The sequence below is a fragment of the Narcine bancroftii genome, chromosome 8 (assembly GCF_036971445.1).
Source record: "Narcine bancroftii isolate sNarBan1 chromosome 8, sNarBan1.hap1, whole genome shotgun sequence".
Classification (NCBI taxonomy): domain Eukaryota; kingdom Metazoa; phylum Chordata; class Chondrichthyes; order Torpediniformes; family Narcinidae; genus Narcine; species Narcine bancroftii.
Genome location: NC_091476.1, coordinates 73,066,590 through 73,093,268, shown reverse-complemented (window position 1 = coordinate 73,093,268; position 26,679 = coordinate 73,066,590). Strand labels below are relative to the sequence as shown.

The following is a 26,679-nucleotide window of genomic DNA, read 5'->3' as shown; positions in this document are numbered from 1 at the left end:
AGGGGGGAGGGTGGTGCTTAACCAGTACTCCTCCTACAGACTCTCCTTGTTTGAGTCTCTGACATCTCTCCAGAGCCCAGCAGAAATTCTGAGATGGGGTATTGGCAGGAGGATGCTGCCGGCCAAATCTCAGCCCCAGGGAAGGCAGTCTGGATAAAAAATGGCAGCGATGGTGTTATTGGCATCGCTGCCATTGGTGCTGACCCAGGAGAGCAGGGTCACAGTGCCCCTCCGCAGGGTCCTATTGCTCAGTCCTGATGCCAACAGCTCCATGTTGGCTTTCAACGACATGTTAAAGAACCAGTGGTGTTTTTTTAAAATATCCTGCAACCACGGAGGACCGCACCCAAGATGGCGGCGCCTGCACAGAGTAGCTTACCATGAGGGGTTGCAGACTCTGGAGGAACAGCGGATTGGCGCAGGGCACCAGAAACAGGGAGAACAGGAGAAGCATAGGACATAACCCGACAGGATGGCGACCAGGGTGGCGAAGCAGTGGCTGAAGGACCTACACAGGCTGCGGGCAGCTGGCGACTTGCAGTCGAAGGACTTGCACCATGCTACATGCTGCTGGTGTCTGCCTCTTGGGAACCAGGCATCGGAAATGAGAGTCACAGCCTCAGGCGCTGAAGGCTTCCAGATCGTGTCGGAGTTTTGGACATGGACACGGAGGTTGCCGAGGGTTTGAACTGGAGTTTGTGCGTCTGCAGAGGCTGTGGGAGCACTGGAGGTGAATCCACTCAGGGTCTCTGAAAGGACTCACTTTTGCTTCTTTTTCTCCTATTGTTACGGGCTCAAGGTAGCTGTTTGCCTTAAGGCAGACAAAAGTTGAAGTGTATTGTGCATATTGCATGTTTAATGTATCATTGTGGGACAATCGAAGGGACCTTTGGAGTTATCGCTCACCCACAGCCGTCTCCCGCTCCCGGAGCGTCTGGTCCACATACAGCTTGGTCTTCTTCGGCACATTGAGTTTGATGCTCTGAGCCAAGGGGGGCCCCGGGGTCGTGTCTTTGTCCTCGAAGACTGCTGTTCTCTTCAGGATCTTGATGATCAAAGCCCCTCCTGGGAGGTGAACACAGACACTGTCAGTATTAGAGAGGGTGGGGGGGGGGGGGTGTGGCATCAAAAACTAGAGGTGCAGGTGGAAGGCGTGGAGAAGGAATCAAAGGGGTCTGATGGGATCGTTTTCTGATAGAGTAGTTGATACCTGGAACTCACCGCCACAGGAGGTCATAGTTATTAAATTGAAATCACTTCTTCTGTGCACTAACTGAAGTGGGAATATTTATTTATCCTTTTATATTGATTATCTCTTTTTCTGTCTTGGGACATGGTGATGATTTACATTTCTAAAAAAATTAACACAGCCAAAGCCAATTCCGGCCACTGAAACTCGTGCCACCCAAATTAACCTATGAACCCCATACATTCTGAAGAGTGGGAGGAAACCCACGTGGACACAGGGAGAATGTACAACGGCCTTACAGACTGGGCGGGATTCGAAGACAGGTTGCCGGTGCTGTAAGTCTCTTGCTAACCTTCATTTTCACTTCTAACATATTGATATTCCCTGAACTGCTTTTACTGGCCCTTCTATCCCACAAGCCTATGTCACCCAATTAACCTATGACCCCAGTTATGTTTTGAAGGGTGAGAGGAAACCGGAGCTCCCAGAGGAAAGCCACGCAGACATGGGGAAAACTCCTTGCACACGGCGGTGGATTTGAACCGGAGCTGTTGGCACTGTAATAGCGCTGTGTTAACCGTTCTGCCCATGCCATAGAACAGGCCCTTTGGCTTGAAGGGATGAATAACCTACTCCTGCTCCTATCTGCTATGTTTCTATGATCAAGATGAGCTGGGAAAGTAAATGGTGGAGGGAATTTGCCTTGGAGAAGTGTGACGTGTGGCACTTTGGTTGGACAAGCCAAGACTTAAAGGTGATGGGCAGGGACTGGCAGTAAAGGCACAAAATTGCTGCATAAATTCAGTCGGTTCCACTGCGACCATCAGAGGTGAAGATATGCAACTGACGTTTTGGGTCTGAACCCTTTGTTGAGATGGGGGAGGAGGAAAGGGCAGGGGGGAAGAGCTGAGAATTGATAGGGTGGGTGGAAGGTAGCTCTATGAATGCAGAGCTGGAGGAAAGGAGAGAAAGGGGTACCGGATGAGAGAGACAGGGTGGGGGAGGTTGTTGGATGGCAACCTAACAGAAATCAGAGACATCGGTGTTAATGCCGTCTGGTTGGAGGGTAGCCAGACAGAACACAAGACATATGAATGTGAGGATATGAGAGAACACAATGTGTGTTGTGACTGCGGTGGGGGACAGGTATATAGACTGCAAATGTGCTGCCACAGATAGTGGTGAAGGAAGTGTCTGACATCAAGTGCAGGGGAAGGATGACATTGCAATTACACATGACTTTGGTGAGGCCGCACTTTGTGTTGTGCTCAGTTCTGCTCACCCATTGGAGAGAGATCATTAAGCTGGAAAGGGTGCAGTAAAATTCATGAGGATGTTGCTAAAATTGGCGTGATGGGGAGACTTTTCTTCCTCGATCGTAAGAAACTAAGGTGAGGTTGATAAGATCTTGAGGGGCCTATGGTCCTCAAGTAGTTATGGCCTACATCCCTAAACCAGAACAACCTCCCAAAATTTGCACAATGTTCAACTTTCCCCCCTTTTTAAGGAACAAAAAATTCTGGAGGAACTCAGCAGGTCAGACAGCATCCACGGAAGGTAATACTCTCTCCGCATCTGACCCCGGGAGTGTGTGATGGGACAATGCGGAGAGAGCTTCACCCTGTGCATGACCCTGAGAGTTTTGTTCAATCCCTGACCCAGGGATTGTGTGGTGGGATGATGCGAAGGGAGCTCACTTGGTGTCTGACCCCGGGAGTGTGTGATGGGAGAGTGCGGAGGGAGCTTCACCCTGTGCATAAACCTGAGAGTTTTGTTCGATGCCTGACCCAGGGATTGTGTGATGGGATGATGTGAAGGGAGCTCACTTGGTGTCTGAGCCTGGGATTGTGTGATGGGACAGTGTGGAGAGAGCAGCACTTGGTCTCTGAGCCCGGGATTGTGTGATGGGACAGTGTGGAGGGAGCTTCACTCTGTGTCTGACCCCAGGAGTGTGTAATGGGACAGTGTGGAGAGAGCAGCACTTGGTCTCTGAGCCTGGGATTGTGTGATGGGAAGGTGTGGAGGGAGCTTCACTTGGTACCTAAGCCATGCCATAAAGACACCAGTAAAATCCCTTACATTGAACATTATTCCCGGTGAGGAGCTGAAATTCAGGAACTGTTTGGAAGTTGCCACGTGAGCGAAGGGGAAGAGTATCTCACCCTTGGTCATCATGATGAGAGTGCCATCCTCCCGCCCGTACTTGCCGAAACATAGACTGGTCACCACACCCTGGGAGATGGCGAGAGAAGGAGCAGGCATTAGTCTGGGCGCAATGCAAACATAGGAACAAATCCCTTTCACAGGGACCCCAAACTTTATAGACCATTGACCACTTCATGGAATATTTGATCCCTCATTGAGCCCCAGCATGGAATCCGGCGCTGGACAGTTGGGGGGGGGGGGTGGCAGCAGCACTGGACGGGATGGGGAGGGCACCGCTGGACTGGGAGGAGTGTGGCAGTGGTGCTGGTCGGTGGAGAGGGAGTGAAGCCACCAGGCCTGCTCTCTCAATACGTTGCCACCACTGCCATAGATGCTATCTTCCATTGATTCGCCCCTGCTTTTTACCTCAAACACTCAATCAACAACCCCTCCCCCACTCCCAGGCATTTATCAACCCCTTGGATAGTCCCATCGACCGCCAGGGGTCGATATCGACCACTTTGGAGACCAAGCATGTGATCTCCTGATCAAAGGCTGCATCACAGTCCTTAATGCAGTTCTCCAGGTACAGTGCTGCCTCAGAAGAGAAAATTAGGCAACAGAGGGACCATGGGGTCTAAAACCATATATCTCTCAAGGTTGCCACACAGGTTGATAGGATAGTTAAGAAGGCCGATGGCATGTTTGGCTTCGTTAGTCAGGGGATTGAGTTCAGGAGTTGTGATGTAATGTTGTGGCTCTACAAATCGCTAGGAGACCATACTTGGGAGTCTCGTGTTCAGTTCTGGTCACCTCATTACAGGAAGGATGTGGAAGCTGTGGAGAGAGGGCAGAGAATTACCAGGATGACTTATGAGGCAAGATTATGTTTTCTCTTTGGAAGGAAGAAAGATTACGAGAAAGTAGACAGGCAGCACCTGTTTCCCAGAGTAGGATCAGCAAACACCAGAGGACATCTGTACCAAGTGAAGGGAGGGAGGTTTAGGGGAGAGACAGAGTTGTGGGAACCTGGAACACCTTGCCAGTAGTGGTGGAGGCTGAAACACTTGGGGCATTTAAGAGTCTCTGAGACAGGCATGGACCGGTGAGGTCCAGGCCTGATGTCCCCCTCACTCAGAGAAAGTCCATGCATAATCCATCGCCTCTCTTTCCTCGGTGTAGTGATCGCTGTGTGGCCACTGTCTGGCTTGGCTAGGCAGGAGATCACTGTAAATGGTTTCTCCCACATTACTGGATCCGTAGCAACACCTTCACCCGTTTTCACTGAGTTTGCTCTAACCTGGTGCGACCGAGTGTCCGGCGGTATAACTGGATGGCTAGACTGGGCTCGTTAGCCTCAGTCGGCAGCCAGAAGGAAAACACTGATTTCAAACCCGGACAGAAGGGGCTTGTTAGCCTCGTCAGGCCATCCATCTAGGAGAAGAACACTCCAATGTAACACCAACGGCCAGAGGACATGGCTGTCACCGTCCCAGCTTGCTAGGCACACTGCACTCCACCTACAAAATCCATTGTGCAGGCTCAAAGGTCGTGCCCATGTCTACAATCCTTCCTGTATCTTCATTCATGAAGCCAAGCCATGAGATAAGACAGGCACGTGGGTGAAAGAAAAGTTGGTTAGAAGGTAAGGGAGGGTTTAGTTTTTTTTTGGTAGGTATATATGGGTTGGCACTACATCGTGGGTTGAAGTGTCTGTACTGTGCTATAACATTCTATGTTGAATGCTTTGTCAGGATGCCAAGACGCAGAGAGCAAATTTGAACAGATACTCCCAGCAACAGGCACATCTGCCATGTCCAGAGATTGTAACACAACCATCCCAGTGCTTTTGTGTTGATGCAAGAATGTGGAAATCCTGGGTCTTTGCTACAATGGTTTAATAAGACCGAGGAGCAGAAACAGGCCATTCAGCCCATCGAGTCTTCCCCACCATTTTCCCAACTGCCTGGCCTTCTCCCCGTCACCTTTGACACCCTGTTCATCTTTGCAAGTTTACACAATACAGCAGGCCAAGGGAATGGGGACGAATGTGCACGAGGATCGTACCTGAGTTTTGGTAACATTGATGAGGTTCTTGTCATGGTACAGGTGAACTTCTGAGTTGCCCAGTGCTACTAGAACTGCCTGGAACCCTTTGGACTTGTGGTCCATCAAACCCATTGTCATAATAGGAGCGGGTAGGTAGACAGTCCAAAGTTTCTTGCCCTGCAAAGAAAAGATTTTCATTAAACAAATACAGAAGATGATGGAAGATAAAGGCTGCGGTTACACACACCTCTGCCAACTCAAGATAGAGGATGACATGCCTTCTCAATAGCTGTGTAGAGGTGCAAGAGCTCTTTAACTGAACCAAAAAGTTGAAGTGATGAGGAGTTCTTAGATTAGAGACTAGAACTAGGGGACACGGCCTCAAGATCCAGGGGAGTAGATTTAGGATGGAGATGAGGAGGAACTGCTTTTCCCAGAGGCGGGGGGAATCTGTAGAATTTGCTGTCCATCAAAGCAGCGGAAGCGACGTCAGTAAATATTTTACAACAAGGTTGGAGAGATTTTTACATAGTAAGGCATAGAGGAAAAAGGCAGGTCAGTGGAGATGAGTCGATTGTCAGATCATGATCATGTTGAACGGTGGAGCAGAGCTCAACAGGCTGGATGGCTGACTCCTGCTCCTATTTCTGATGTTCTTAAATCCCACCTTGGCGGATTTAGTTGAATTTGGTCGGTAGGGAAAGAATTCACCGCAGGTGGGCAGCACAGCTAGCATAACGCTAATACAGCGCCAGTGACCCGGGTCCAGCACTGTCTGCAAGGAGTTTGCAAGTTCTCCCTGTGAAATCCATGGATTTCCTTCAGGTGCTCCAGCTTCCTCCCACCCTCCAAAAAACATACGGGGTTAATTGGTGTATTTGGGCGGCACAAGGTTATGGGTGAAGGACCTGTTGTTTACATTTAAACATGGGGTGGGGCAGTTTACAGACTTAACGTCGAAGATACCTGAACATATACTATATAAGTGGGATGAAAAATTGGTACAACATAGAACTTCTCCAGTATTACATCATCTCCTCAATATTTGGAAGAAGATTCATGTAGAAAGAAATAAAACAAATCATCAATTACCAAAACTAATATTGACGCAAAATAAGCTACTCCCTTTTACAATAGATAACCTTTCCTTTAGAGAATGGGAAAAAAAAGGGATTAAAAGAATAGAAAATTGTTTTTCAGGAAGTAGATTCTTATCCTTTGAACAAATGAGAGATAAGTACAATATAACTGGAGATACAGCGCTGGCATATTACCAACTGAGATCCTACTTGAAAGATAAATTAGGAAGCAATTTGAGTTTACCAGAGGGAAGTAACCTTGAATATGTGATTACAGATACAATGTTAATCAAAAGATTTATAACAAATATGTATATTAAACTGCAAGAAAAGGAGAATGAGGAAACAAATGGTAAAACTAAACAAAAATGGGAACAAGATTTAAATATAAAGATAAAAAAGGAAACATGGGAGAAATTATGTTCTGGAACAATGAGAAATACAATAAATACGAGGCTACGCATGATACAATATAATTGGTTACACAGACTATACATTACACCGCAAAAGTTAAATAAATGGGACCCAACAGTATCTGATAGATGTTTTCGATGTAAAAAAGAAATGGGAACAACAATTCATGCAATCTGGACATGTGAGAGAGTAGAAAAATTTTGGGATGATCTCAATCAGATATTAAATAAAATAACAGAAAACAATATACCAAAGAATCCAGAGATCTTTCTCCTAAGTAACATAAAAAACAAAGAATTTGGAATTGATTTGGAGGATGCACAAAAAAGATTTGTTAAGATAGCCCTAGCCGTAGCAAAAAAAATGTATTATGTCAACCTGGAAATTGGAAGATAAATTGAAAATACAACAATGGTATATAGAAATGAATAAATGTATTCCATTAGAAAAAATAACATATAGTTTAAGAAATAATATTGAAATATTCGAACAAGTATGGGAGCCTTACATTAAATACAATAGCGAAAACCTACCGGGGACAAACATTACCTAAGTTGATGGAAGGAGAAGGAAAGAAAAGAATGGACTCAGTAGAATTTCTGGTGTATTTTTGTTGAATGACAACATTGTCTGACTGGTTTAATGCAACCTAGATTGTATACCTAAAATGGATGAGAGGGGGGTGGCTTGGGAGGAGGGAGGGGAGAAAAAGCCACTGTATATGTGTGAAAAAGAAAAAGTGTATATCATGGCTAATGTGATTTATGGTGTGAAAAATAAAAAATTAAAAAAAAAATCAACTAATCCCTTTCACAATAAATAACCTTTCCTTCAGAGAATGGGAGAGAAAAGGGATCAAAAGAATAGAAAATTGTTTATCGGGAAATAAATTATTATCTTTTGAACAAATGAAGGACAAATATAATATAACTCACGATACAAGGTTTGCATACCACCAACTTGAAGGACAAATTGGGAAACAGTCTGAGGTTACCAGAAGGAAGCAATTTTGAATGTGATTACAGACACAATGATAATTGAAAAATTTATAACAAACATGTACATCAAACTGCAAGAAAAGGAGAACAAGGAAACAAACTGTAAACCTAAACAAAAATGGGAACAAGATCTAAACATAAAGATAAAGAATGAAACATGGGAAATGCTATGCTCCGGAACTATGAGAAATACAATAAACACGAGGTTACGCATGATACAATATAATTGGTTACACAGGCTATACATCACAACCCAAAAGTTAAATAAATGGGACCCAACAGTATCAGACAGATGTTTTCGCTGTAAAAAGGAAACTGGAACAACAATTCATGCAATTTGGACATGTGAGAAAGTGAAAAAATTTTGGGAAGATCTAAACCAGATATTAAATAAAATCACAAAAAGCAATATACCAAAAAACCCAGAGATCTTCCTTCTAAGTAATATAAGAAATAAAGAATTTGGACTCGATTTGGATGGAGCACAAAAAAGATTTATTATGATAGCCCTAGCTGTAGCAAAAAAATGTATTATGTCAACCTGGAAATTAGAAGACAACTTGAGAATACAACAATGGTACATAGAAATAAATAAATTTATTCCATTAGAAAAAATAACATTGATATAAATATGAAGAAATAACATCACAATATTCGAACAAATATGGGAACCATACATGAAATACAATAGAAAAATCCTACCATGGACTTCCACCACCTAAAATGACAGAAGGAGAAGATAACGTAATGAAATGACCCAGTATGTAAAAGTAAAAGACAACATTTATTGTTTATTTTTATTAAGTGACGACATTGTTTAACGGGTTCAATGTATCTTATAGATTGAAATTTGAATAAATGGGAAGGGGGGGAGAGGGAGGGCGGTAAGGGAGGGGGGAAAAAGGGGAGAAAATGACTATATATTCAAGAGAAAAATGTCTATATGTATTTTGGTCAGTATGATTTATAGTGTGAAAAATAAAAAAATTATATTAAAAAAAAGTCTAGGGTCAAACCAAGAAGGACACATTAACTTCTCATACAAGGAAATGGAAACCTTGTACCCAAACCCCCAAAACTTTTGTGACCAGATAAGTGCTTTCAAACGAGGCTGACGAACTGAGTAACCTCTTTCTGTTCATCAGCCCCATCACGGGGCACCTGTCCCTTAGATGGCTATAGGCCAGCTCCCGTTACAACTCAGCCTTGGACCCTACCTTCAGCGTGTAGGTGTGCAGTGTCTCCTTCCCACAGCCGACAACGACGTTCTTGTTCACCCGCACCAGCCCCACGGGTTGGCAGTTCAGTTCAATGCAGTGCTTTGGCAGCTTCAAGTCCCTGTCGAGGCATCAACAGGCCGCTGTTAATTTGGCTCCCTTTATAGTAGCGGGAACCTGCTCCTGAAAATTGCACACAGAATCTGACACAGCTGTACGTAAAGCAGGTGGTCCGGGGGAGGGGGGAGAAAGGGGGTAAATTGCCAGGCAGCAATAGATTGGAGGTCCCAGAATTGGAGGGATGAAATGATGCACAAGATAGCCATTTAGCCCAGAGTCTACGCCAGGGGTGGCCAAACTTGCTTAACTTAAGGGTCACATTTCATAAACTTCAGATGTTTGAGAGTCGCAAGACATAAAAAGAAGTTACATGTATGTTTTTACCCTTGCATGCATATTTTGTTACAAAACATTGATATAAATATGAAGAAATATGTGCATGTAATAATATTCATGTATGTAGTTTTTAAGCTGCTAATTTGTATCCATTTCAATGGCGGAGCGGTTGGCAAAGCGTTAAATGGAAAGCCTTTACAGCGGCAGTGATTGGGACTGGACCAGGGTTCGAATCTCACACTGTCTGTGAGGAGTTTGTACGTTCTCCCTGGGTCTACGTGGGTTTTCCCCCGGGGGCTCCAATTTCCTCCCACTGTTCAGAACGTACTGAGGGGTGTAAATTGAGCGGCACAGTCTCGTGGGCCGAAATGGCCTGTAACTGTGCTGGGTGTCTAAATTTAAAAAAAAATTTAATCATAAAGTGTACAAACCGTATATAGGTGTGTAATAGTCAAAATGTGTGGACCAATTTAGGGGTCGACTATTACACACATACTACTTTTGACCATGTTAAGTACCAGATCATTCGATGCGTCGGTAGCTCAGGTGGGCGGCCAGGGCCAAGGCAAGAGTCTATGGTCGGGGAGTTGGGAGCTTGGATGGGAAGGCGGTCGGAGCCTAGGCAAGAGTCCGTGGAAGGGGAGTCGGGACCTTGGATGGGAGGGCATTCAGAGCTCAGATGGGAGGGGAGTCGGAGCCTAGGCAGGTGACCATGGTCGGGGAGTCAGGAGCTCAGATGGGAGGGCATTGGGAGCCAGATGGGAGAGCGGCCTGGGTCTAGGCAAGAATCCACAGTCACATGCAGCTTGTTGACACCTGTCTCAGCCAATATATTTCTGCGAGCCGCACATTATACGTAGTTTGGCCACCCCGATCTATGTTGATCTTCAGAGCAAATCTCTCCTTGTCATTTCTCTCCTAATCCAATCAACTCCTCTGCCTGATTTTCCTGAAGAGATATAGGTCTCCCACCACTCTGGTCACAACCTCTTCTCACTTCTACTTCAGGCAGAAGGTACAGAAAATGAAGTCCAAGATTCAAGATTCAATTTATTGTCATGTAAATAAAAACTGTCACTTTACACAAAATTGCCTTTCGCCTGCTGTAAGGCAGACAGACTCGCCATCAGCAGAAATTGCCTTAAGCGCCTCTTACAGTCAGAGAAAGAGAAGCAAAGGAGAGGACCTCCCCAAAGTCATTGAATGTCCATGGATTCACCTCCAGCGCTCCCGCAGCCTCCACAGCCACAGAGTCCAGTCCAAACCATCAGCAGCCCAAGCTCCAGATCCAAACCTCCAATAAAATTAGGAACCTCTCAGTGGTCTCAGCACCCCCTCACATACCAGTTCCAATACCTGGTACCCCTTCAGTTTCGAGCCAGTCCACAGCCTGGTGCAAATCCCAAGTCACTGGAGCCCAGAGACAGCAGTGCGACTGTCTAGCAGGAGGGGTGGGAGTGGGGCGGAGGGGGTTGGTGAAGACAAGGAAACCCATTATCTGAGCGGTTGGAAACAAATCCACAGACACTGAAGGGGCACAGAACAAAGCTAATGGCAACTGTGTCTGCCTTACATCAGGCGAAAGTTAAAGTATATCATACTTGTTTCATTTTTAAGGACCCTTTCATTATTATTAATGAAAGGAACCTTGATAAGAATCCGGTACAGCCAGCGTGCAGTGCCACAGGACTGTAACAGCCCTAAAATTCCCAGTGGGAACTTTCTGGCCTACCTGCGGACAATGTAAATATTCCCATTCCGGCAGGCAGCGATGATCCTGAACTCCACGTCGAACTGGCCACTCACGTCCAGGAACACTGGCACACCTGGTAGACTCACCTGGCAGGATCAGACAGGGTTAATGACGGGGCACCAGTGTCCTCGAATGTCTATTCACCAAGTGTCCCACTCCCACACTCTCCCACTCCCACACTCTCCCACTCCCACACTCTCCCACTCCCACACTCTCCCACTCCCTCCCACTCCCACTCCCACACTCTCCCACTCCCACACTCTCCCACTCCCACACTCTCCCACTCCCACACTCTCCCACTCCCACACTCTCCCACTCCCACACTCTCCCACTCCCACACTCTCCCACTCCCACACTCTCCCACTCCCACACTCTCCCACTCCCTCCCACTCCCACACTCTCCCACTCCCACACTCTCCCACTCCCACACTCTCCCACTCCCACACTCTCCCACTCCCACACTCTCCCACTCCCACACTCTCCCACTCCCACACTCTCCCACTCCCACACTCTCCCACTCCCACACTCTCCACTCCCACACTCTCCCACTCCCCCACTCTCCCACTCCCCCACTCTCCCACTCCCCACTCTCCCACTCCCCCACTCTCCCACTCCCCCACTCTCCCACTCCCCACTCTCCCACTCCCACACTCTCCCACTCCCACACTCTCCCACTCCCACACTCTCCCACTCTCCCACTCCCACACTCTCCCACTCCCACACTCTCCCACTCCCACACTCTCCCACTCCCACACTCTCCCACTCCCACACTCTCCCACTCTCCCACTCCCACACTCTCCCACTCCCACACTCTCCCACTCCCACACTCTCCCACTCTCCCACTCCCTCCCACTCCCACACTCTCCCACTCCCACACTCTCCCACTCCCACACTCTCCCACTCCCACACTCTCCCACTCCCACACTCTCCCACTCCCACACTCTCCCACTCCCACACTCTCCCACTCCCACACTCTCCCACTCCCACACTCTCCCACTCCCACACTCTCCCACTCCCACACTCTCCCACTCCCACACTCTCCCACTCCCACACTCTCCCACTCCCACACTCTCCCACTCCCACACTCTCCCACTCCCACACTCTCCCACTCCCACACTCTCCCACTCCCACACTCTCCCACACTCTCCCACTCCCACACTCTCCCACTCCCACACTCTCCCACTCCCACACTCTCCCACTCCCACACTCTCCCACTCCCACACTCTCCCACTCCCACACTCTCCCACTCCCACACTCTCCCACTCCCTCCCACTCCCTCCCACTCCCACACTCTCCCACTCCCACACTCTCCCACTCCCACACTCTCCCACTCCCACACTCTCCCACTCCCACACTCTCCCACTCCCACACTCTCCCACTCCCACACTCTCCACTCCCACACTCTCCCACTCCCACACTCTCCCACTCCCTCCCACTCCCACTCCCTCCCACTCCCACACTCTCCCACTCCCACACTCTCCCACTCCCACACTCTCCCACTCCCACACTCTCCCACTCCCACACTCTCCCACTCCCACACTCTCCCACTCCCACACTCTCCCACTCCCACACTCTCCCACTCCCACACTCTCCCACTCCCACACTCTCCCACTCCCACACTCTCCCACTCCCCCACTCTCCCACTCCCCCACTCTCCCACTCCCCCACTCTCCCACTCCCCCACTCTCCCACTCCCCCACTCTCCCACTCCCACACTCTCCCACTCCCACACTCTCCCACTCCCACACTCTCCCACTCTCCCACTCCCACACTCTCCCACTCCCACACTCTCCCACTCCCACACTCTCCCACTCCCACACTCTCCCACTCCCACACTCTCCCACTCTCCCACTCCCACACTCTCCCACTCCCACACTCTCCCACTCCCACACTCTCCCACTCTCCCACTCCCTCCCACTCCCACACTCTCCCACTCCCACACTCTCCCACTCCCACACTCTCCCACTCCCACACTCTCCCACTCCCACACTCTCCCACTCCCACACTCTCCCACTCCCACACTCTCCCACTCCCACACTCTCCCACTCCCACACTCTCCCACTCCCACACTCTCCCACTCCCACACTCTCCCACTCCCACACTCTCCCACTCCCACACTCTCCCACTCCCACACTCTCCCACTCCCACACTCTCCCACTCCCACACTCTCCCACTCCCACACTCTCCCACTCCCACACTCTCCCACTCCCACACTCTCCCACTCCCACACTCTCCCACTCCCACACTCTCCCACTCCCACACTCTCCCACTCCCACACTCTCCCACACTCTCCCACTCCCACACTCTCCCACTCCCACACTCTCCCACTCCCACACTCTCCCACTCCCACACTCTCCCACTCCCACACTCTCCCACTCCCACACTCTCCCACTCCCACACTCTCCCACTCCCACACTCTCCCACTCCCACACTCTCCCACTCCCACACTCTCCCACTCCCACACTCTCCCACTCCCACACTCTCCCACTCCCACACTCTCCCACTCCCACACTCTCCCACTCCCACACTCTCCCACTCCCACACTCTCCCACTCCCACACTCTCCCACTCCCTCCCACTCCCACTCCCTCCCACTCCCACACTCTCCCACTCCCACACTCTCCCACTCTCCCACTCCCACACTCTCCCACTCCCACACTCTCCCACTCCCACACTCTCCCACTCCCACACTCTCCCACTCCCACACTCTCCCACTCCCACACTCTCCCACTCCCACACTCTCCCACTCCCACACTCTCCCACTCCCACACTCTCCCACTCCCACACTCTCCCACTCCCACACTCTCCCACTCCCACACTCTCCCACTCCCTCCCACTCCCACTCCCTCCCACTCCCACACTCTCCCACTCCCACACTCTCCCACTCCCACACTCTCCCACTCCCACACTCTCCCACTCCCACACTCTCCCACTCCCACACTCTCCCACTCCCACACTCTCCCACTCCCACACTCTCCCACTCCCACACTCTCCCACTCCCACACTCACCCACTCCCACACTCTCCCACTCCCACACTCTCCCACTCCCACACTCTCCCACTCCCTCCCACTCCCACTCCCTCCCACTCCCACACTCTCCCACTCCCACACTCTCCCACTCTCCCACTCCCACACTCTCCCACTCCCACACTCTCCCACTCTCCCACTCCCACACTCTCCCACTCCCACACTCTCCCACTCCCACACTCTCCCACTCCCACACTCTCCCACTCCCTCCCACTCCCACTCCCTCCCACTCCCACACTCTCCCACTCCCACACTCTCCCACTCCCACACTCTCCCACTCCCACACTCTCCCACTCCCACACTCTCCCACTCCCACACTCTCCCACTCCCACACTCTCCCACTCCCACACTCTCCCACTCCCACACTCTCCCACTCCCACACTCTCCCACTCCCACACTCTCCCACTCTCCCACTCCCACACTCTCCCACTCCCACACTCTCCCACTCCCACACTCTCCCACTCCCACACTCTTCCACTCCCACACTCTCCCACTCCCACACTCTCCCACTCCCACACTCTCCCAGTCTTCACTCTCTATCTCCCTCTCCCACTCTCTCCCCCCACTCACACACATTTTGGACTGCAGGGAATCAAGGGCTGTTGGGACTGGGTATATTGAAGGTCAAATACGCTAGGAGATCGATGAAAGGCAGAATAGTCCTATCTGCTGGCGTGAAAATTACAAAATTGCAGATGTTAGAAAACTGAGAGAAAAACAGAAAGATCCCACTGCACATCAGGCGGCATCTGCTGTGAGAGGAAGAGCTTAATGAAACTCTCTTGCCACCAACCCTGCCCGACATGTAGCGGGTCTGCAGCATTTTCTACCTTTATCTCAAGGGGTTGTATGGTCCCTGTTCCAACATCAAGGCCGAGACATAAATGTATTCCCAGAGATTCACGAGGCCAAAGGATCTCAGGCCCAAAGCGTTGGTCACCCTTTTGTGAGTGCCATGGTAAGCACAGCACTGTGGCAGCACCAACGACCAGAGTTCGAATCTGGCACTGCATGGAAGGAGTTCTCCCCGTATCTGAGAGGGGAGAATCGCGTTTCCCCTCTGAGAGACCTTAGGTTTCTGCCAAGACCCCCGCGTTGAAGAGAAATCTCTCCAGCGACTGCAGAGTGGACATTCAGTGGTCGCTGAAAGGTGCCATTTAAAAAGCCAGCTTTTCTCCCACCCTTCAAAAATTTACGGGAATTGTAGGTTAATTGGGTGTAGTTGGACGGCATGGGCTCGTGGGCTGGAAGGGCCTGTTACTGTGCTGCATGCCTGTTCATCTGCTTCCTAAGAGGCTGCGTGACCTACTGTGTTTCTCACTGGGGTGTGGGGGGGGGGGGGTGGGGGGCAGCAGGAGCACCCTGGACCAGAAAGCAAATACAAGCCTGTGGATGGGAAATATCTGAGACTTTTTTTTAAATGGAGGAGACAGGAGGGTCAATCAGTGAACAAAAGGAGTGAACATTTCAAGTTAATGACCCTTCAACTGGACCATCGCTGACAGATTCCCTGGCTGGTCTCTCACTGTCCATGGGAATGTACTTGATCAGCGAGCAACGTGATCAGGGTGGGTCAACCTTAAGCTTCTCGAGGCAGACTCACCCATCCCTCCCCTCACTGTCGCAGCAGCGCTCCTGCAAGCTCCACGTCCTTACTACCACATTCCCCCTGCACAGAGGCTCCAGGAGTCGTGCCATGTGGCCAGATATGTCACTCTGTCATTCAGCAAACACTGCCTGCTGGCCAGGCAGGCGAGAGCTCACAGTTACAGGCCACTTGATCCCGGCAGGAACAGATTGGGGGGAGGGGGGGTCCTCAGCTGGGGCTGAAAGCAGAGAGGCATATAGAGGTAACCCGACCCAGGGTTCTCGGGTGAAGCTCCAGAATGCCAAGGTCACGGCTCGAATTTAAAAAGCGGCAGGAGCTGAGGCCCCAGCTAACGGGGTTCGCCACTCCTTCAAGGAAGCGCTTTTCATAGGAGGTAAAGGTGGATGCTTCAAATCCTGCCCCCGATGGCTGGGCCCCAGGGTGGCTGAACTGTGGGGCTGTGGCACTGGAAGGAGGGGAAGTGTAGGTTGTAGTCATTCCCTGGGGAGAGGATGAACTGAGAAGGGAGTGGGAGAGACGTGACAACCTGCGGGCCCCAGCGACATGGGCAAGGCCAGTTAAATGGGTGCAGTGGGCAAAGGCGCAAGAGAAACTCAGCAGGTTAGCTGTAAGCAAGGGGTGGGAAAGGCAGCCAGCATTTCAGGCAGAAATCCTGAGGCTAGATCCACATGGCCTCAGGGGAGTGGCGTGCTGCCCAAGGGAGAGGGACGAGGAGCCCCCTCAGTGGTGTTCCCCCCTCATGACTATGTGGACCTCCCTCAGTGATGCAGAGACGGGGGTGGGGGGGGAGAGCACTACTGAGGAAGCTCCTTATTAACAGGGTGCACTACTGAGGGAGCTCCTCACAGACACGGGCACTACTGAGGGAACAACTCACGGATGGGGGACACTACTAAAGGGAGCTCCTCAGAGACAGAGGGACACTACTGAAGGAGCTCCTCACAGACAGAGGGACACAACTGAGGGAGTTCCTCACAGATGGGGGAGACTACTGAGGGAGCTCCTCACAGAGGGGGCACTACTGAGGGAGCTCCTCGCAGACAGTGAACTACTGAGGGAGCTCCTCACTGACAGTGTGAACCACTGAGGGAGCTTCTCACTGACAGTGAACTACTGAGGGAGCTCCTCATTGACAGAGTGAACTACTGAGGGAGTTCCTCACAGCAGAGTGAACTACTGAGGGAGCTCCTCATGGACAGAGTGAAATACTGAGGGAGCTCCTAATTGACAGAGTGAACTACTGAGGGAGCTCCTCATTAACAGTGAACTACTGAGGGAGCTCCTAATGGACGGGGGCCACTACTGAGGGATCTCCTCATGGATGGGGGACACTACCAAGGGAGCTCCTCATAGGCAGGGGTTTATTACTGAGGGAGCTGCAGGTGAGCAAGGTCAGCCAGAGATGGGGAACTCCTCTGACTGTTTGAAGCCAAATCTCTATCCTACAAGGGCCATGGGCCCGGGTCGGAATCGCGTTTCCCCTCTGAGAGGCCTTAGGTTTCTGCCAAGACCCCCGCGTTGAAGAGAAATCTCTCCAGCGACTGCAGAGTGGATATTCAGTGGTCGCTGAAAGGTGCCATTTAAAAAGCCAGCTGGGTGTTTCTGAAAGCATTCCAGTGCTGGTGTTATTTTAAGAAACTTGTTCTTGAACACAGGACAGTGAGGGACACACCAATTTGAGTCACTGTTCTATCACTCGTATCCTTTTGTGTTAAAAAGCAGGGAGTTGCAAGTGGTAACTACACCACATTTATATATCCGTGTTTAAAATCTGACACTAACCCGCATACAAGCCCACGTCAAGTGTCAGACCTTAAATTTCGACTTTACATTTAGAATGGAATCTGCTTACTGTATGTAAACAGATTGTGCTATAATTACCACTTCCCCCCGCCTCGCCATTGGTAGAAAGCAGAGACGAACTCAGGCCTCCAATGCAAATATGGACGGGCTTTTGATCAGAAGTAAAAATGGGGTGCGCCTTCTGGAGGAGAGAGGACGGTCCCATTGGGGAGCGGGGGGGGGGGGGGGGTGCAATCAAAGAGGTGGAGGAGCATAGACCACAAACCCAGAGCTATGCATAAACACACTCGAGATTCTCAAAAGGTTGCGTGGCCTCCGGGAAAGTCGGCATCCTGGCTCTCATTCCATTGGGAATGCCGGCCTGAATTTTCAGTCTGCCTGCTTGCCCGTTGTTTCCCGTGAAGGCCGCGCAGGGTCCTACTGCACATTTATGTATCGCTCTGGGCTTTTGGGGTCTGCATTCCTAGCAGAGGCCTGGTCAGTATTTGGATGGGAGATCACCTAGGAACACCAGATGGTGTAGGTTTCTGTGAGGGGTGTTGGACAAAGAGGCAGCTCTCTGCATTCATGACAACAATGGGGATCTTTACCTTCAGTCTCTAAAGGCAAGAAGGTGGTGAACTAAAAAACTTGGCGTTATCCTTTCTGCAGTACATGGCCACTGGATAGGGAAGGCTGTGTGGGACGATGGGTCAGAAGGAAGCGGGGATCAAGTCGGAAATCAGAGTTTTAAAGATCAGCCACGGCTTCCGCTGCCTGGTGGGAGCTCAAAGTCCCAGGTTCCTTTTAGGTCACGTGATAATACACGATCAACTTTTAATCACTGGCTGAAGAGGCTAATGTCCTCTCTTCTCCCGACATCTGGTCTTATTTTCCATCATTGGACCCATCGACCGGCATTTATAAATAACGCTTCTGCACAGTACATATTTAGGATAACCAGCTGATGTCATTGCAGATGCACCTAAATGGCTGTGCTTGGAGCACAATCGTACATTGAATGGTGGAGGAACTCTGGAATTAGTGTTGGCTGTTCCTTTAAGACCACAATATGTGTTCCCTTATAAGGATGCGGTCTAAATTTAAGTCAGCAGGAGTCTATAAGTGGTTCATTACGACTTCCTAACTGAACCGTGTTCAGCTGGTGTCTCCAGCAATTCAAGCCCTTCACCACAGTGCACACTTTGCCAAGATCACCTCATCCTGAGATGCTCCAGTCTAAATTATAATTAGCGAGGGGAAAAAGCCCAAGCTCTTCACATTACCTTGGCCTGGATGGTGAAGGCTTCAGGGTCCAGGATGCAGATGTCCATGCTCTCTATGCCTATCACCAGGCAGCCCACCGCATCCTCATCTGCCAGGTTCTTTTTTAATGTGGCCATGCACGTGATCACAGTCTGCAAACCATCCAGAGGGAACAATGAGGGAGCAGCTTTTGTTAGGGAGGGTAGCAGTCACATGGGGAGGGAGGTAGACACAGACAGAGAAAACAGTGTGGGAGGGAGGAGCAGAGAGAAAACGAGAATGGCGGGGAAGCTGGGAGGAGGGATGGGGGGATGGGGAGGCGGGAGGAGAAGAGGTCGGATGGGCCGGACTACGGGGTGGGGCAAGACGATTGGGGGCTTCGGATGATGGGTGGGGAGGGCGGTCGACGGGTGGGGGGGGGGCCGGACGACAGTTAGGGGGGCCGGAGCAAGAGAAGAACAACAACGAGAGGGAGAGCAGGAATGAGGGAGGGAGTAGGAATGAGGGAGGGAGGACGACGAAGGTGGAAGCGGGAGGGCGAGGAAGGTGGGAGCGGGAGGGCGAGGAAGGTGGGAGCGGGAGGGCGAGGAAGGTGGGAGCGGGAGGGCGAAGAAGGTGGGAGCGGGAGGGCGAAGAAGCTGGGAGCGGGAGGGCGAAGAAGGTGGGAGCGGGAGGGCGAAGAAGGTGGGAGCGGGAGGGCGAAGAAGGTGGGAGCGGGAGGGCGAAGAAGCTGGGAGCGGGAGGGCGAAGAAGGTGGGAGCGGGAGGGCGAAGAAGGTGGGAGCGGGAGGGCGAAGAAGGTGGGAGCGGGAGGGCGAAGAAGGTGGGAGCGGGAGGGCGAAGAAGGTGGGAGCGGGAGGGCGAAGAAGGTGGGAGCGGGAGGGCGAAGAAGGTGGGAGCGGGAGGGCGAAGAAGGTGGGAGCGGGAGGGCGAAGAAGGTGGGAGCGGGAGGGCGAAGAAGGTGGGAGCGGGAGGGCGAAGAAGGTGGGAGCGGGAGGGCGAAGAAGGTGGGAGCGGGAGGGCGAAGAAGGTGGGAGCGGGAGGGCGAAGAAGGTGGGAGCGGGAGGGCGAAGAAGGTGGGAGCGGGAGGGCGAAGAAGGTGGGAGCGGGAGGGCGAAGAAGGTGGGAGCGGGAGGGCGAAGAAGGTGGGAGCGGGAGGGCGAAGAAGGTGGGAGCGGGAGGGCGAAGAAGGTGGGAGCGGGAGGGCGAAGAAGGTGGGAGCGGGAGGGCGAAGAAGGTGGGAGCGGGAGGGCGAAGAAGGTGGGAGCGGGAGGGCGAAGAAGGTGGGAGCGGGAGGGCGAAGAAGGTGGGAGCGGGAGGGCGAAGAAGGTGGGAGCGGGAGGGCGAAGAAGGTGGGAGCGGGAGGGCGAAGAAGGTGGGAGCGGGAGGGCGAAGAAGGTGGGAGCGGGAGGGCGAAGAAGGTGGGAGCGGGAGGGCGAAGAAGGTGGGAGCGGGAGGGCGAAGAAGGTGGGAGCGGGAGGGCGAAGAAGGTGGGAGCGGGAGGGCGAAGAAGGTGGGAGCGGGAGGGCGAAGAAGGTGGGAGCGGGAGGGCGAAGAAGGTGGGAGCGGGAGGGCGAAGAAGGTGGGAGCGGGAGGGCGAAGAAGGTGGGAGCGGGAGGGCGAAGAAGGTGGGAGCGGGAGGGCGAAGAAGGTGGGAGCGGGAGGGCGAAGAAGGTGGGAGCGGGAGGGCGAAGAAGGTGGGAGCGGGAGGGCGAAGAAGGTGGGAGCGGGAGGGCGAAGAAGGTGGGAGCGGGAGGGCGAAGAAGGTGGGAGCGGGAGGGCGAACAGTAAAGCCCACTCCGGCTCTCATCCACCAACATGTGTCCTTCCCAACACAGGGTTAACTTGGGCAATGACAGGAGAGGGGCCAGCTGCAGGCGCAGAGCACTGAGGACACCTACCGAGCCCCAGTAGTATGAAAACAGAGCAGCCCCATCGAGCATGCTTTCCACATGGTGAAGAGAAAACTTAGGGGACAAGCCCCCAAAACAAGCAGGAGCTGAAGACGGCTGCTGGAGAGGCCCGGTGGTGAAGATGCTCAGTACCTGCTGACGGCTACGAATCGCAAACTTCAAGCAGTCATTTTACAGAGTACTAATACCTTAGCTATCTCCCAAATAATATGGTGGCCTGTAAATGAGGGGTCTATAGGGGTATAAAAAATGCTGCAATTTCTACATGGTCAAATCAATAACCTTGATTAAAATCTGGAGTGTGCACTTTAATCACATGTGAATTGTTTGATTACAAACTTAAAACTGGAGAACAGTGGCAAATAAAGGAAAAAAATGTGCCTTTGTCCCAGACATTATGGAGGGCACTGTACAGTGGACAGTCAGATGATAATGAACTTCCTCCCTGCAGGCATCAGGCTTCTGCATGAAACCCACATTGTGCATTGATCTTCCTTTCCACTGAAACCTATAGGGCTGCACGAGTGCTGGAGATATCCCGAGAGGCTGCTCGCAGAAGAACCCTTTCTGCAGTTTTGGTTCTGTTGACTGTTTTCTCCCCGCTACCCCATGCTCACTCAGGACATACCTGCCTCTTGAGGGGCTGCAGCTTGTGAAGGCTGACAAACGGCTCCATCTCCTGTGGCTCCAGGGTCAGATACCTGAGGGAGTGGAGAGGAAATGAGAGGGGTCCTGTGTAGCAGCCACCCCACCACCCACCTCCCCAACCGGTTTGTGAGCTCAGCTCTCTATGTCCAGGGGGGCAAGGGGAAGGGGTTGAGGAGGACCAGATGCCCACTTTACATGGTGCCCATCCCACTGTAGCTCTCCTGGGCTCTGGGTATCAGAGCAATTGCCCAAGGGTCATTCCATGATCCAGCAGATCTTGAACAGATCAGAGAGAGGCCTACACAGCGGTGAACCCATCGTCCAGTCTGGAGCTGGGGGCTGGGGAGGGATTTGATTCTGAGACGTGCATACTCCACTTCCCCAGTACTCTCCCTCGGTTCCCCTCCCCAGTACTCCTTATACTCCATCCCTTTGTATCCCGTGCACCCACAATGTTGCCCCTCCTTGTATGCCCCACATCCCCATTTACCCATGCATCCTGCTCTGTACCCCACACTGAACCTCCTGTGAACTCTTCAATCTGAACACCCCCCACCTTCCCCCACAGTGAACCCCTCCCCCCTCGGTGAATTCCTCCCTCTGAACAACCCCCCACACTGAACCCCCCACAGTGAACCCCTCCCTCTAAACCCCCCTCAATGAACCCCTCCCTCTAAACCCCCCACAGAGAACTCCCCCAACAGTGAACCCCTCCCTCTTAAACCCCACCCCTATAGTGAACCCTCCCTCTGAACACCTCCCAAGTGAACACCTCCCCAGTGAACCCCTCCCTCCGAACCCCCACCCTACAGTGAACCCCTCCCTCTGAACACCGCCCCAGTGAATCCCTCCCTCTGAACCCTCACCCCCACAGTGAACCCCTCCCTCTGAACCCCCAAACCCACAGTGAAACACACTTTGAACCCCCATACAGTTAACGCCAAGTCAATTCTGCACCCCACTTCCATAGTCACGTGTCTGTCCATGGCCTCGTGTACTATCCCACCCAGTCCACCCTGAAGGAGCAGCACATTTTTCCTCCTGGACGCTCTCCAACTGGGCAGCATTAACATCGACTTCTCTGGTTTCTGCCAGCCAACTCCCTATTTTCCCTCCCTTCCCTTCCCCCTTGTCTTCCCCCCCTTAGCTCTCCACCTCCTTCCCCCTCTACTCACAGAACCATCCCCCCCTTCCCCCTGCTTGGTGCTGAACCCTCCCTCGCTTATTCACCTATAACCTCCTGCCTGTGGGACAATGCTCCTCCCCGCCACCATTTTGATCGGACGCCTGCTGACATTTTTCCATACTTTGATGAAGGGCTCAAGTCCAAACCGTTGATGTATCTTTGCTACATAAGGGGCACTGTTTGACCTGCTGAGGTTCTCCAGCACAGTGTTTGAGCCCTTTCCACCATATTGTACAGCCTGACACTGCATTTCCCGAGCCCTGCCCTAGCAAGCTCCAGACGCAGCCGCGAACTAGCAACTGTGCGCCAATCACTCTGCAGCCCCCTTGGGTGACAGCAGAATGGCGGCCACTCACCTCAAGGACCTCACGGACAGGGGGACATCTCCCTTGTCCCTGTGGAATGAACAGAAAGAGGGGATCGACACTAAGCAGCAAAATCAGCAAGAAACCGGCAGACCAGGGAGACTGTGGAATCAAAGTCCAGAGTGTTGGGGGGCCCCACAATGAGCTGGTCAATGGGTGAACATGTCAGACAGCCAATCATTTCCTCTGGAAATAGTCACTCGGCGCAGCCCATACGACAGGAGTGCGCTGCCAGAGGAGTTTCAAGGCTCTTTACAGGTCTGACAAGGCTGTGCATGGGGACCTGAGTGGCAAGACGCCCTCTAGGTTTATATGGCGAGCCCGAGAGGTTTACAGAGGGAGTTTCTGAGCTTGGACCTGGCATACTACCAAAAGTCTCGTGAAATGATGTGAGAATAGCAACTAGAGTCAACATGGACAAAACAAAAGAGATGATCGTGGACTTCAGGAGGAGCAGGAATGACCTGGAAAGTGTGGAGAGCACGAAGTTCCTTGGAGTTTACTTAACTAGTGACCTATCGTGGACACACAACAGCAACTGCACTTCCTGAGAAGACTGAAGTAGGCAAGGCTACCGGCCACTCTCTCATCAACCTTCTATAGGAGCTCCATCGAGACAGTGTGGGTATGGTTGCTGCAGAGAAATGGATCAGAGGCCACAAGACCACAAGAGCAGCAGAGAGAATCACTGGAGTCTCCCTCCCCAACATCGCCTTGATCTGCCGAGATCGTTGTCTAAAGAGGGCATGCAAAATCATGGAGGTCCCCCCTTCCACCCCGTACACGGCGTCTTTCAGCTGCTCCCGTCGGGGAAGAAATAGAGGAGGATCAGAGCCAGCACCACCAGGCTGAGGAACAGCTTCTTCCCACGGGCAGAGAGAATGCTGAACGACTAAAGGAACTGCTCACGCTAACCACCTTGTGAAATATGGTTGAAGATGAATTAACTCGCACTAAACTCACATCATTCTGTGAAAAGGAATGGAATACAAAGAATGTAAATGAAAGCTTGAAAACAGACAATACTAGCTAGTAGGCCTCTCCTTATCAGGAGCCCCAAGGATGCAAGGATCTGGTTCAGGCTGGAACAGTGACCTAAGTTAGTCTAAAGCTAGTACAGCGCTTGCTTAATAATATTAACTTAGACGCCCCTAAGGAGGGAATTAACTGTAACCGCTGCAATCGTGTCTGCCTGTCCCGCATCGGACTTGTCAGCCACAAACGAGCCTGCAGCTGACGTGGACTTTTTATCCCCTCCATAAATCTTCGTCCGCGAAGCCAAGCCAAAGAAAAAAGAAAATAACATGCAATGTATGAAGAGGGAGGAACTGAGTGATACCTGCATTGATGGAAGGGAAAAGGAGAATGTTGTAATGTAATGGGATTCTGATTGGAAGAAGGTAAATGAAGGTGGGGTGATGTTGAGCGCGGGACTGTACAAAAAAGTGATGATTCTGAACCTCCGGTGTGTCTCCAGACCAGGGACACCCGACTCTGCAGACTCGAAATAAAGCTGAACCTTTTCTCCAAGACTTTGTCTCCAGAGTAATGATTGTAAACACTTTATATTTCACAACCTGATTCAAGAAACAATATTTATTAATAAAGCTGATATACTTGCCCTGCATATGTGTTGTTCACTGTACGTGTCCTATGCCTGGTTGTGTGTCTACGTGTTTTGCACTGAGGACCGGAAAATGCTGAAAGACACTAACTTATGATGGGGTTCGGTTCCGGCACTTCCATCATAAGTCAGAAAATTGTAAGTTGGGGTCTATCTATACACCTGACATGATGGAAGACGGAAACTGGGTGAGGACGGATGGTCTGGGAGACACGGTGGTATGTGTGAGTTCGGCTGGACCCTGCGGTCAAAAGCCACGGCACATCCAGCTATGGCATACCTCTGTAAGGTCAGTCGACCCTGGCCCATTTCACCATGACCTGGCCTCCGGATTTCGGCTGCTCTCTGAGATGCCTCTGGGACAGTCTCGGGCAGAGCCGCTTGCCAGGACCTAGTCAGTCTCTGGGAAGTAGGGCAGCCCAAAGAGGGGCCCTGCCACAACTCTCGCCCCCACACAAGCCCTCCCCCGGCTTGGTACCTCCTCAGGGCAATGGTGAGAGCTGACTTACCGAAGGCTCTCTAGCATCTCTTTGAGTGTCAGGGGGTCGATTTTGTCCTGAGAAGAAACAACAAATTATGGTTTAATGAACACTGCAGGCAAAGCTACAGAAAGGCACAGGTAATCCTGACCCATGTGTTACATGGATAAAAAAACAGCAGTGCTGTAATGGCAGCAGTGCCGCTAGTGAGGGCCCAGAGCAGGGAGTGGAGTCACAGTGCTGCTTTGCCTGGTCCTGACGCCAGTGGCTCCAGGAGGCTTTAAACAGCCTTCTGAAGAAGCCGACAGTGACGGCGCTGGGCAACGTACCCCGAGGGATTGCAAACACCTTTAGAGCAGCAGGACATCATAAACGGGGGTTTATTCCCCCTTGAGGAGAAACACGGGACAGTGACCATGGCAGCGGACCAGTGAGGGGGCCCAGTGGTTGAAGGACACACGCAGGCTAAGAGCTGCTGGCAAATGGCTCATGGGAACCAGGGTTCGAGAGGGTGCAAGAAAGGCCCCAGAAGGGGCCTTGGGCACTAAAGACTTCCTGATTGTATTGGAGGTTCAGACCTGGAGTTCAGGCGGCCAATGGACCGAGCAGGAGTCTGTGCGGCTGTGGGAGGCGAATCCACAGACACTCTGTGACTCTGAAGCGACTCTCTTTTGCTTCCCTTTCTCCTATCGTTTGAGGCGCCGGGCAGTGCAAATGGCGACTCCCAGCTGGTCTTACGGCAGGCAAAAATTTGTATTTTTAATGCATTATTACATGAACCTTGAACACCCCAAGAAAGGGCACAGAAGAGATTCACCAGGTTCCTGCCTGGTTTAAAGAGTCGGAGCTATGGGGAGGTTGGACAAACTTGGATTGTTTGTTCCGGAAAGCTGGAACTTGAGGGGAGACCCAATAGAAGTGTATTAAGAGAGGCTTTGATATGGTGAACAGTCAGAATCTTTTCCCTGGGGTTAAAAGAAATTGTTACCCAGTAGAGGACACACATTTAAGTTGGGACAAGAGGGTAGGAGTTTATAGATGAGTGGGGCAGTTAACTATTGCAGCACCCGGGTTTGAATTCCATGCTGTCTGTAAGGAGTCTATACGTTCTCTCCGTAACCCACCTCTTAAGGCCCTTCGTGAGGAGGAATCTTATAGAGACAAGCAAAATTACAAAAGAAATAGGTAAGACGGAAGCTGGGAGGTTGTTTCAGCAGAGTTAGAGGGAGATCGCTTGAAGATTCAGGGGAGTAGATTTCAGACAGAGATGAGGAGGAGCGGTGAATCGGTGGAATTCTCTGCCAAGGAAAGAGCAGAGGCTGCCTTACTTCAGGCACGGGCAGATAGATTTTTGAAGATTAGAATTAAGGGTGGAGGAACAGTTAAGAGGTGTGAAGCTGGAGTCCAAGGCCAGATCAGCCATGGTTTTTATTGATGGACTCGTGCTCCTTATGAGAAAGGGATTAGTGAATTATTTCAAAAGACCAGTGATCATTGGGGAGATTCATAGGTAGAGAGGGTGAGCAACTTTAAATTCCTAGA

General features: G+C 51.4%; 1 protein-coding gene and 1 long non-coding RNA gene across 5 annotated transcripts in view; one reads left to right on the top strand and one right to left on the bottom strand.

Annotated features, from left to right (window-relative positions):
• LOC138740853 (uncharacterized) overlaps window positions 1-21,147 on the top strand; it is an 80,244-nt gene extending 59,097 nt beyond the window's left edge. Inside the window, exon 3 of the long non-coding RNA XR_011343187.1 lies at window positions 20,761-21,147. This is a non-coding gene — a long non-coding RNA (uncharacterized lncRNA). The remainder of the gene's footprint in view (window positions 1-20,760) is intronic.
• bbs1 (Bardet-Biedl syndrome 1) overlaps window positions 1-26,679 on the bottom strand; it is a 67,009-nt gene that overhangs the window by 25,655 nt on the left and 14,675 nt on the right. For all 4 annotated transcript variants that reach the window (XM_069894058.1, XM_069894055.1, XM_069894057.1 and 1 more), the window contains 9 exons: window positions 25,168-25,214; window positions 23,026-23,064; window positions 21,464-21,536; window positions 18,944-19,075; window positions 11,220-11,326; window positions 9,092-9,212; window positions 5,402-5,560; window positions 3,352-3,421; window positions 907-1,065 (listed from right to left, as the gene is read on the bottom strand). In XM_069894058.1, coding sequence (XP_069750159.1) covers window positions 907-1,065; window positions 3,352-3,421; window positions 5,402-5,560; window positions 9,092-9,212; window positions 11,220-11,326; window positions 18,944-19,075; window positions 21,464-21,536; window positions 23,026-23,064; window positions 25,168-25,214 — 907 coding nt within the window. The remainder of the gene's footprint in view (window positions 1-906; window positions 1,066-3,351; window positions 3,422-5,401; window positions 5,561-9,091; window positions 9,213-11,219; window positions 11,327-18,943; window positions 19,076-21,463; window positions 21,537-23,025; window positions 23,065-25,167; window positions 25,215-26,679) is intronic.